The sequence below is a fragment of the Oreochromis aureus genome, unplaced genomic scaffold (genome assembly GCF_013358895.1).
Source record: "Oreochromis aureus strain Israel breed Guangdong unplaced genomic scaffold, ZZ_aureus HiC_scaffold_243, whole genome shotgun sequence".
NCBI classification, from domain to species: Eukaryota; Metazoa; Chordata; class Actinopteri; order Cichliformes; family Cichlidae; genus Oreochromis; species Oreochromis aureus.
The window spans coordinates 32673-44597 of NW_024108811.1; the positions used below are offsets into that span (position 1 = coordinate 32673).

The following is an 11925-nucleotide window of genomic DNA, read 5'->3' on the forward strand; positions in this document are numbered from 1 at the left end:
CAAGATGGTAAGTGTAGAAGGTTTATTTAATTCTGGTGATGAGATTTGGGTTCAGACTGAGGTGTAACGTCAGGGAGAGCCAAGGCCAACATAACAAACAAAACATCCCTGATGTAGAAATAAAAGAAACTTACCTAACTCCAAAGAAACAAAATATACAACCTATAACCATAACCTACCTAACAACACATAAACAGGAGAAAACAGGGTGTCAAAGCAAAAGGCAGCTCTCCCCTACAAGCAGTCTGAACATGAAAACAACAATGCTCATACAAGGTACAAAGGCATGCAAGCCTGCACCGGTATGGCAACCAAAATGGCCAGAGGGCACAGAAGCACAGCTCCACAGGCCTTAAATAGTGCTCTGCTGATTACCAATTAGCCAGACTCTGCGCAGCATCCAATCAGGACAGGCGGTGGAGCCTGGACAAAACAAAGGGTTAGTAGGGAGAAGAGACATCCTCCTGGGGGATGTAACAAACACACATAATTCTTCGAATCCAACAACTCCTCAATCACTCCCCCATTCCGATCACTACTATAGCCCCATAAAGAACTGTGACCATTAAAGTCCCCACACCAGATCACTTTCCCCCTTAAATATGTATCCAGTTCCTCCACTTCTATTAGCTTGCCACCTGGATTATAAAAATTTACCACTCTAATGCTCCCAATTCCTCCCCAAATTTCCAATACTATATACTCTAACTGTTTACCAATAGCTACCACTCTATATTGAACCTCTCGTTTCACAAATGTCACACAACCTCCTCCACTACCCTCCGACCTCTCCCTCCAAACCCCATTATATCCTTTGATAACAAAATGCAAATTATCCTTCAGCCATTACTTCTGTACACAGATTATAACTGGTTTCTCTTTGCATTTTTCAATAAATCCTTTAAACTCTTGACCGTTTGCAATCAAACTTCTAGCATTCCACTGTAAAATAATCAAATTGTCCTCTCCCCTGATCCTTCCGCTCTCCCTTCCCCCCCAAGTCTTTTATTAATGTTCTCCCAAGATATATCTTTAATCCTGAAAAACTTCTCTGCCCCTTTCACTATTATTGTGATTTTCTCTGTCTTATGCTTCACTTGATCTGAACAATTTATGACATATGCAATGAACAAAATCAACTTCTCTGCTGTCAGACCTGGGTAAGTTCCATACACTTGAACAACTTCCGGGATTAACCCTGTCTGAACTTTTCCCAGTCCATGGCTGTATCCCAATTCAGGGTCTGCAGCCTTAAAGGCCGCATTTTAAGGCCAATTACGTCACAGCGACGCAACAAAGGCTGTCCCAATTCAAAGGCTGCTCGAAATGCGGCCCTCAATTGCGTCCTTCATTTCACTGAATTTTAAGGATGTGGCGGTGTAGACTTTGTGGCCCAACATATCCCAGAATGCATAGCGCGGCGGTGGGTGTGGATAATTTTGCCGGAAAAAAAACGGCGGAAGAGGGGCGGCCGAAGAGTAAACTTTTAAAAGTAAGTACTGAATATTATGTTACTTATTTATGTGCGAATGTTTAATAACGAAGAACATTAAAACATTACTGTTGGCCACATGTCGGCAAAGTTATGTGACATTAGCGATGTTTGTACTAACTTGGTTTTAAAGCCTTTACTTTAAAATATACGCCGTTCAATAGTTGACGTTAATCTTACAGAGAATGTGATGATTTTATAGATATTTAAAGTAAGCACTGAGACAAATTTAGTAATGCCAACATATTAAAAGAACAATATTTGTCTCTCATATATATAACACAGTTATATATACAGTGTCAAAGAAACCTGTCTTTGAGTGAAGATTTAAGGTGACAGGAAATATAAATAATATAAATAAATGCAGCTTGAATCTTTACTGAAGCTCAGTATTTGAAACAGAGTTCGTTCACTGCTGTAATAACTAATAATGATTGAAATCATAACTTTAATATAGGCCATATTATATTTACATTACCAAAGTGAGATGACTTTAGTCTCATGAACAACATTAGCTAATTGTTATTTACTAGCTAATCTTAAATGACTGTTCAGTACAGAAATGAAGCCCAACAATCATGACTTCACAGTCCCGTGGTCTCAGCCTCAGATACTTATCAAATCAAAGCTCATGTAGAAACAAACAAACAAATGAACAAAAGATTTTGTCCTTCATTTCTGTCAAACAAAGCTGTATGAAACGTTTCCAGCTGTTAGTGTCATGGTTGCTAGGCAACCTGGGCAGCGCGACGGAGGCTAGACCGTCCCATTTCACAAGCCTCGCACTTCCGGCCTTAGCGGTCTTTGAGTACGCGGCCCTTGTGGACCGTTAAGGCTGCGTACTTCGCCTTGTAATTGGAAGGTTGCCGGTTCGAGCCCCGGCTTGGACAGTCTCGGTTGTTTTGTCCTTGGGCAAGACACTTCACCCGTTGCCTACTGGTTTTGGTCAGAGGGCCCGGTGGCGCCAGTGTCCGGCAGCCTTGCCTCTGTCAGTGCGCCCCAGGGTGGCTGTGGCTACAATGTAGCTTGCCATCACCAGTTTGTGAATGTGTGGATGACTGGATATGTAAAGCGCTTTGTCTTTAGGGACTAGTAAAAGCGTTATATAAATACAGGCCATTTACCATTTACCATTACCTCACAGCCTCCAAAACTCACCCTATGCTGCCCCCCACAGTTACTGCATTTATCCTGAACATGATCTCCACACTCCTCACATCTGTGCTCACCCCCACACTTGGGACACTTCTCCTTCCCCTTACAGACTACAGCTGTGTGTCCATATCTCTGGCATTTATAGCATTTAAGGGGCGGTGGCACGAATACTCTCATAGGAAAGCTCATGCACCCTATTTTAACCCTGTCTGGCAACACAGTACCTTCAAATTCCAACAAAACTGACAAACTACTAACCCTTTCCCCATTAACAGTTTTTAACAGTCTCTTTACTCTCCCTGAATACACCGCTTTAATTTCTCCAAATCCTCTTCTACTGAGATACCTGTAATTACCCCTCTGGTCGTTTTGCTGTCTCCCATTACCCTTCTCTCTTGTCTTTTTACAGATACTTTCAGCACTCAACACATTGTTCTTCTGTTCTGCTGACTTGACCACTACCAATAAATTCCCATCCCTCAGAATCTTAGCTAGAAGAACCTCTCCAAACTTCTTTTTCAATTCTCTAGATACCGCTATTGGGCTCAACTGCATTTCCTCATCCTCCCTCCTGAATTTCAAAATTATCTTAAATTCCTCCCCCACCGTCTTCTTCCTCACGACCCTGGACCCTTCATCCGAGCTTTTCTCTTCCAAACTCCGTTTACTGGTCTGCGACCCAACCAAACCTGCCTCCTCTCTCCTGCTTCTCCCTCTTCCTGATCTTCCCCCGCCAGCAACCGGAGTCCATTCACCAAACTCCATATCATCGTCCTCATCTACCAGAGACGCCATTCCAGCCAGTCACATGTCAGTTTATGCCAACTTCCACAATCCGTGATCCAAATCTGTAGTCCAAAGTCCAAAAACTAATCAATTCACTTAAGCCGTATGGTACGGAGCCCCGCAGGGGACATGGGAGAAAAAAAAACATTACGATGAACTTTTGCGAGATCTCGCAAAACGGTCAAAATGACCCGGGACCATGAAAGTCTCAGTGCTGTGGTTCTGTCTAAAACCTGACTGGAAAGCATCAGAGTAGTTATTCTTTGTTAAGAAGTAACTGAGCTGTTGAGAAACTGCTTTTTAATGATTTTACTTGAAAATGGAAGATTTGAAATTGGCCTGTAGTTGTTCATTTGTGTCTTGTCAAGATTGTCCTTTTTCAGTAGAGATTTATTTACAGCAGTTTTTAGTGGTTCTGGAAACACACCTGACATTAAAGAAAGGTTGACGATCTGTAACAGGTCTGACTCCAAAGCCTTTGAGACCCTTTTGAGAAAACCTGTTGGCAGGACATCTAAACGGCAAGAGGAGGAGTTCAGTTGATGTAAAATGTCCTCCAGGTCTTTGCTGTTAATAGGGTGAAACTGTTTGATGGTGTTTAAACAGTTTTTTGGTGGACACAGTATATATCCTGAATATGCTGTTGATGTACCAGTTGCTTGTCTAATCTTCTGGATTTTGTCTGTGCAGAATTTGGCAAAGTCATTGCAGGACATGGTCGAATGAAGTTCAGCTGCCACTGACACAGGAGGGTTTGTTAGCCTGTCAGCTGTAGAAAATAAGACCCGAGCATTATGACTGTTTTTGGTGATGATGTCAGAGAAGTAGGACCTCCTCGCACTCCTCAGTTGTAAATTATAATTGTGAAGTTTCTCTTTATAGATGTCATAATGAACCTGGAGGTTTGTTTTTCTCCATCTGCGCTCAGCTTTCCTACACGCTCTTTTTTCATTTTTCACCAGTGTGGAGTTTCTCCATGGAGACTTCTTCCTTCCAGAGATAACCTTCACCTTAATGGGAGCAATAGTGTCCATTACATTTAACATTTTAACATTGAAGCTATTGACGAGCTCGTTGACTGAACCTCTGGACAGGCCAGGTGTTAATGGGAAGACCTGGTTAAAGATCTCACTACTGTTATTAAACACCGTTTTGTGATCACTGCTGTTGATATATTTGTGTGTGCTAAAATTTTACTTTCAAAGAAAACACAGTAATGATCAGACAGGCCCACATCAGACACAGTAACCTGTGAAATGCTCAGGCCCTTGGAGATCAGTAGGTCAAGAGTGTGTCCTCTATTATGTGTGGCCTCTGTTACATGCTGAGTCAGCCCAAAGTTGCCCAGAGTGTTACTCAGGTCTTTAGTCCCTTTGTCCTGAGGGTTGTCCACATGGATGTTAAAATCCCCAACAATAATTACACAGTCGAAACAACACAGATCACAGACAGCAGTTCACTGAGATCATTAAAAAAAGTCTGTGCAGTATTTGGGAGGCCTGTAAACATTAAGAAACACAACTTTGGATGGGGCCTTCAGCTGTAAAGCCACATATTCAAAAGACTGAAAACTTCCAGGAGATAGCTGCTTACATTGAAATGATTCAATTAATAAGACAGCAACCCCTCCTCCTCACCTGCTCACCCTGGCCTCACTGATAAAACTGTAGTTAGGAGGGGTCGACTCGATGAGAACAGCTCCACTGTTACTCTGGTCCAACCAAGTTTCAGTTAAAAACATAAAATCAAGCTCAGTGATTAAATCATTAATTAAAAATGTTTTCCCAGCTAAAGATCTAATGTTTAATAAAGCCAGCTTAAGAGTTTTAGAGGTATTATTTGCCCCCTCGTGTTTGGGAGCAGTCTGTGGCACACAAGGTATGTTTACTATGTTTAAAGATCTTTTAGAGTGCAGCTCTCTGTGTTTTGACCAGGCCACATGTCTCCTTCTGTCACCTAAAAGTACAGAAATTTTAAAGCCTTCTAATAAACAGGGTCCCAGCTAGGGATGGGTATTGATAAGATTTTAACGATTCCGATTCCATTTTCGATTCTGTTTAACGATTCGATTCTTTATCGATTCTCTTATCGATTCTTGTTTTTAAAAAGGAGAACACTAAGGTCGATTAGCTTAGAACTGTTTTATATCTTCTCTTTCAACAAGATAGAAATTTAGGAGTAACATGGCCTTACAAACCCAACAGTGAGATCTTAAGAGATCCACAGCCTACAGCTCTTCAATGGGGTGTCACAGAGTCCCCGGGGAAAATTGTAAACGTAAAATAATAAAATAAATATTCTTCTGTAGCAATAACAAAGTATAACATAAATTATTCTAGCAATTACACAAGAATATCCAGTAATGTCCATGCCTACAATTAAATACATTCACTTACCATCTGCTGTGGCAAATGGCTGCAAGGTTTTGACCACAAACTAGTCACTGCTCGGTGACATGCGGGCCTGAAAAGAGACGCTACCGGTAGACTGCAGCGACAACTGCCAGCGAGCGCCAGCCAGACTCTGTCTGTCTCTCTCATCATGGTCACCTAAATGCACAATGGCAGGTTTTGTAATAAGGCAGATCGCGCTAACATAATATGCACTGTTAGTTGATTATTTACCTGCCGCATTAACGGGAGATGATGTGCAAACGTTACCGCTGCTGCTGCTGGGTTGAGATTCACGAGTCCGGAGCGGAATTAAAGACATTGATTTAAGTTCATCGCGTGTTTTGTGAGCAAATGCTTTTGCATATTCGTAGTGTTTCCTCCCTTAATGAAATATCTACTTTGCAAGTATTGCAAGTTGCCCTGAACGGATGACAATCAGTTCTCGTAAAGTATAAACAAACTTTAAGCGTTTGAGCCGCTTAGGCGCCGTGTTTCCTGCCAGGTACGCCCAACGCTCCGCAACGTGGTGACGTCATTCGGGCGACTGGAATCGATAAGGGAATCGTTTGCAAAATGGCAAACGATTCCAAGGAATTGAAACAGTGGGAACCGGTTCTCAACAAGAACCGGTTTTCGATACCCATCCCTAGTCCCAGCTTCTCCTGGGAAAAGTCACCACTGCCATAATCCTCGCAGCCCGGACCCTCCCCACATCACACATCAGACTGCGGAGACAACTGGGGGTGGGGGCGGGGCTGGGCAATGTAACTTTGAATGCTCTGTTGGGGGCGTGGCTCGATGGTGAACCTTTGGCCGCTCTGGTGGGGGGTTTATGGGGGACAAAAAGGGATTGGGCCGGGGAGTAGATCTAAGCCCAGCATTGACCCGCTCAATCATCTCCTCAGTGAATTTCAGGTGTAGGGAGGAGGGAGAAAGGGAGGGGGAGGAGGGTGATGACCTGTTAGGGGTTTGGGGGGCTGGGGAAGGCCGTGGTCCCTCGTCCTGGTCATTGGTATTGTTGAAAGAGTTGGAGGCAAATAAGGACCCCTCTTCTTGCCTCTGAAGTCTCTCCTTTTGGAGGCTCTTCCCAGGTTGGGGCAGATAAAGCTCCTCCTCAAGGTTTGTGCTGGGCTTTGTTTGTTGCTCCCTATGAGATAACTCCTCGTTTATTTCAGCCTTGGCACCAAGCACATATGGATGAGGTATGGAATAAAACAAGTTGGAGGTGAACAGTTTCATCCCTGACTTGTTCAAATTAAATCCATTTGCTTTAAACAGATGCCTGTGTTCCCGAAAAACATTAAAATTGCTGATAAAATGCACTGAGTAGTCAGCACATGCTGGTATATGCCATTTATTTAGAGCAAACAACCTGCTGAATCTCTCCTCTTCTGACGGGCGGTACAGGTCCACTGATGAATACAGCTGCATTCAGAGAGTTTACTGCATTTAATAATCCAGTAAAGTCCCGTTTCAGATCCTCCAACTGTTGTTTGGACACATCGTTTGACCCTGTATGCAGAAGAAGTGTATAATGCTTAAGAGCAACACAGCAAATCAAAGAGTCACAACTATAAACAGCCAATGATGAAACACACATGATGCATTTAAAGTTTAAACGTGCAAGTTTCTGTTCAACTGTAAAATATTCTCTGTAATGTAAATTGTTCTGCTCTCTGACAAACCATCAGAGGTGCAGCACGTGTATCATTTGGTGTTTGAAGCAGAAACAAAAGCAAAGAGTTAAAGGAAGACACATTTGAAGAAGAAGGAAATGAAAACAAGACGTCACTGAGCAACAACCTGACAGAACGAGAGCCAACAGTTTACTATCAGAACTGAGGCTGATCATTAACAGGGAGCAGCAGGTAACAAGGTCATCAGCAGTGGAGGAAAGTATGGAAGTAATACTCAGCTTCATATTTGAAGATACTCGAGTATCTTAGCTGCAGGTCTGGAACAATGGTTTTATTTCCTTTCCCATTAAACGTCTCACACAGCCCCTCATCTGTGACCCTTAGCAAACCCACTGGATATCTACCTGTACATAAAGGAGATCAGATCAGTTCCATCTAGACCAGCTGTAACAGGAAAATGCTGCTTACACTTTGATGCATCAGTTTCAGTTTGTCATATAAGACAATATATCAGATTGAGGCATTATTTTCCTGCAGTGAGTGAATCTACTTTGTACTTTACTCTTTTCTTTTAGGTAAAGGGTCTAAACAGTACTTGTACACTGTGGAAATCCCATAAGAACGTCTCCTGAACTCTGAAAAATAACAAAACAAAGACTAAAAGGAGGTCATGGGTGCTGATGATGATGATGAAGAGGAGGAGGAGGGGGAGTAGCATGCATTTAAAAAGTGACTGATGTCCTAGAATACAACAGAACAGTGTCTCTACAAACTTATGAAAACATGACAGTCTTGCATTAGTTTGTATTCTTAATATTTCAAAAAACGAGGGAAAAATCTCCTTGAAATCCACAATTCCTTTTTGTTATTTCTTAGTGTGTGACGTATTTTATTGCCTTTATGATTGGTGCAAACAGTTTCCTGATTCATAATGGAAATAGATTTTAGACACAGGAGGAACACGCAGTGATCAGCAGGAGCAGCTTGGAGTCCAGTCTTCTTCACACTGAGGAGGGACATATATGCAGGAACAGTTGTCATAACTGTTACAACCACCAGATGGCGAAAGAGTCCCACTGCAACTTTAAGCCATGAAGGATGTCTTGATGTTTGCTTGTGATAAATCTGCTTTATGTGAGTCTTTTTCAGAGAGTAACAGTAATATGTCTGATTATATGTCTTTAATCAGTAAAGTCTCGCTTTGCTAGAAATAAATAAATAAATAATAAAATTGTAAACATGCAGCTGTATGTTAGAAGTCAAAGGGTCCTTAAGTCTTCTGTAAATTGACGGGGATCAAATGAAGGACACAAGTATCTGTTCTTACTCTAATAAATGCTGCTTTAATATCCAACAGACTATTTTCCTTCCTCATCAGCAGTAAACAGCTCGACTCCGTCTGTGCATTTGTGTCCTCCATACTTGTTCACACAGACATCTCAGGCTTGATGCCACGATGCAGTGTAGAAACCTGACAACCCTCTGACTCATGTTCAAATGTTCAAGGACATTTCTCAGGATCATGTATGACCCCTTTTTGACATTTGGACTTTCATTAATAATATTTGTGTTTCTGAGTCATTTTTGTGGAGACTTCTGTCCAACGTAATGTCCAAATGAAGCCTGAAGCTTTTCTTCAGCCTCTGAACTTTGTGATGCTTCAGGAGGAAAACTGCTTCAGTTATTCTCTCAGATTAGTTTCATATTTTCTGCATCAGATTTGAGTGAGATCCTGGAATGAAGACAGAAGAAAATAGTTCAAAGTTTGATTTATAGTCAAACCTTCCAGTTTATTCACACAATAAAAAATCAACACAATATATGAATTCATTCATTAAAATCACAGTTTTTCCTCATTTGTTTGATGATTTTGACCAAAACAAACACAAACACACACACATGGTCTGCCATACTCATAAAGAGAAATGTCGACATTTTTCAATACAAATATTCCAGAAACATTTAGAGGATAGAGAAGTTTACATTTTCATGTGGAGAAATATTTTAGTAAATCAAAATGATGATGAGCAGTGATAGCCTCCATAAACAGTCACAGGAAAGATCTCCTTTAAAAACTCAGAAACATCAAGAGAACAACTAGAAGATGTGGAGGTACCACCCATAATGTTTGATTGACAGCTGATCTCTGTGCAGAAATGATGGAGAGAAAATAAAATGAAAGTAAAATACAGATTTAAACCCACAATATGAAAGACTTCAGTCTATTTCACTTTTGTCAACTCAGCAGAGTCTCCATAATTATAAGGCAAAAGTCCAGCATAGAGCGGCTGAGTGAATGTGGTCTGGACTCTGTGGAGGAGAGTCATGGTTTCAGAGACGCTGTAGAAGGACAAAATACCTGCTCTGTGATCCAGGTACACTCCTACTCTGGAGGAACGAGGACCTGAGACATGAGTTTGGATGTTGTTGTACCAAAATGTATAACTGTTGTTGTCACAATCTAATGACCAAGATTTTTCATTACGTCCAAATTCACATTCATCTCCCTTTCTGCTGATATTCTTGTATGCGACTGCTACATCAACTCCTCTCCCTCTCCACTCCACCTCCCAGTAACAACGTCCAGTCAGACTCTCTCTACTCAGGACCTGCTGCCAAAAAGTGAATCTGTCTGGATGATCAGAATAAGACTGTTGTTGATTCACATATGTTACTTTTCTGTTCCCCTCTGATAATAACAGCTGTGTGTTTGCTCTGTTTGGATCCAGTGTGATTTCACACGAATATTTTAAGAATCCAGCTCTGGTCTTTGGCTCTGGTTGTGACAGTAAAACATCCACTTCAGTGACTGTCAGTGAGATGTTTGTCCATTCCTCTCTCAGAATGTCCTGTAGTTTATCTCTGACCTCTGACACAGCTGCTGTCACATCCTCAAAGTAGCTCAGAGGACGGATATTGATGCTGGATGAGTCTGTAGACTCACTGAGTGCTGACAGTGAGGGGTAGTTGTGTAGAAACTGGATGTGATCCTCTGTGTGTGAGAGCTGCTTCAGCTCAGCATCTTTCCTCTTCAGCTCAGTGATCTCCTGCTCCAGCTTCTCCTCAAGCTCTTTGACTCGACTCACTTCAGTTTCCTGCTGGGATCTGATCTGCTGCTTCACATCAGAGCTTCTTTTCTGGATGAGATGGATCAGCTCAGTGAAGATCTTCTCACTGTGCTCCACTGTTTGATCAGCAGACTGATTGATGGCCTCCACCTCCTGTTGAAGCAGCTTCACATCTTTCTCTCTGTCCTGGATTCTCTGCTGGATGTTTTGTCGACTCACCTCCAGCTCTCTCTGCCTCTCAGTCCTTTCTGCTGCAGCTGAGACTGTGTCGTGGCCTTTATGTTCATCCACAGAGCAGAGATAACAGATACTCTGCTGATCAGTACGGCAGAACATCTTCATCACCTCATCATGACGAGAGCAGATGTTCTCCTGGAGCTTCTTGGAGGGCTCCACCAGCTTGTGTTTGTCAAATGCAGGACATTCATAATGAAGCTTAACATGTTTCTCACAGTAAGAGACCAAACACACCAGACAGGACTTGAAGGCTTTCATTTTTCTCCCAGTGCAGACATCACAGGCCACATCTTCAGGTCCAGCATAGCAGTGATCAGCAGGAGCAGCTTGGAGTCCAGTCTTCTTCAGCTCCTCCACTAAATCTGCTAACATGGTGTTTTTCACCAGGACAGGCCTCGCTGTGAAAGTCTGTCTGCACTGAGGGCAGCTGTAGATTTTTTCTTTTTCCTCTTCATCCCAGAAGCTTTTAATACAGTTCATGCAGTAGCTGTGTCCACAGGGAATAGTCACCGGATCCTTCAGTAGATCCAAACAGACTGAACAGCAGAATTTTGTTTGATCCATTTGATTCATGTGCTGTGCCGTTTCACCGTCTCTCAGTGACTGTCAGACAGTTTCACTTCCTCTGAACAGAAACAACCTCTGTGCTCTGAAGGGAAACAGATCTCTGCTCTTGTTCATCTCCTACAGGAAATGAGGCTCACCAGCAACTGCATTTACACCATGTTGTTTAGACCCATCCTGATACAGACACATCTGTGAAGGGAGGCACTAAAGAAATATTCTTACAGAGCGACCAAGAGCCAATCACATGATGCAGGGTGTGGTATGTTTGGTTACATCATGCAGTAACAAGTCTGACCCAGTTAAAGTTTAATAGTTTATCTTTACTTGGTGCTTTGAAATTTGACAGTCAACACTCAGCGAGTTCATTTCATATTTCAAAAAGTTCAGCAAAGTTTAGGATGCTGTGATGAATAAAAATAAATGACACTTTATATTTTGACATTTTCTAATCTTAGTTCATTCTCACACTTACAGAATGATGCATGGGAACAACTGACTCCACTAAATCAAACCTATGTTCAAATGAGATTATGATCATTAAATAGTAACAAATATTTAAATTTAGCAATAACAAATGCAGATCGGTCCAC

The 11925-nt window shown here is 42.0% G+C and overlaps 1 protein-coding gene across 1 annotated transcript; it reads right to left on the reverse strand.

The window, feature by feature from the left end:
* Nucleotides 1-9242: 9242 nt before the first annotated feature.
* Nucleotides 9243-11435, reverse strand: LOC120436836 (tripartite motif-containing protein 16-like). Its single transcript, XM_039607686.1, has one exon. The coding sequence runs from the start codon at nucleotides 11339-11341 to the stop codon at nucleotides 9686-9688; it is 1656 nt and encodes a 551-aa protein (XP_039463620.1). The 5' UTR covers nucleotides 11342-11435; the 3' UTR covers nucleotides 9243-9685.
* Nucleotides 11436-11925: the final 490 nt, after the last annotated feature.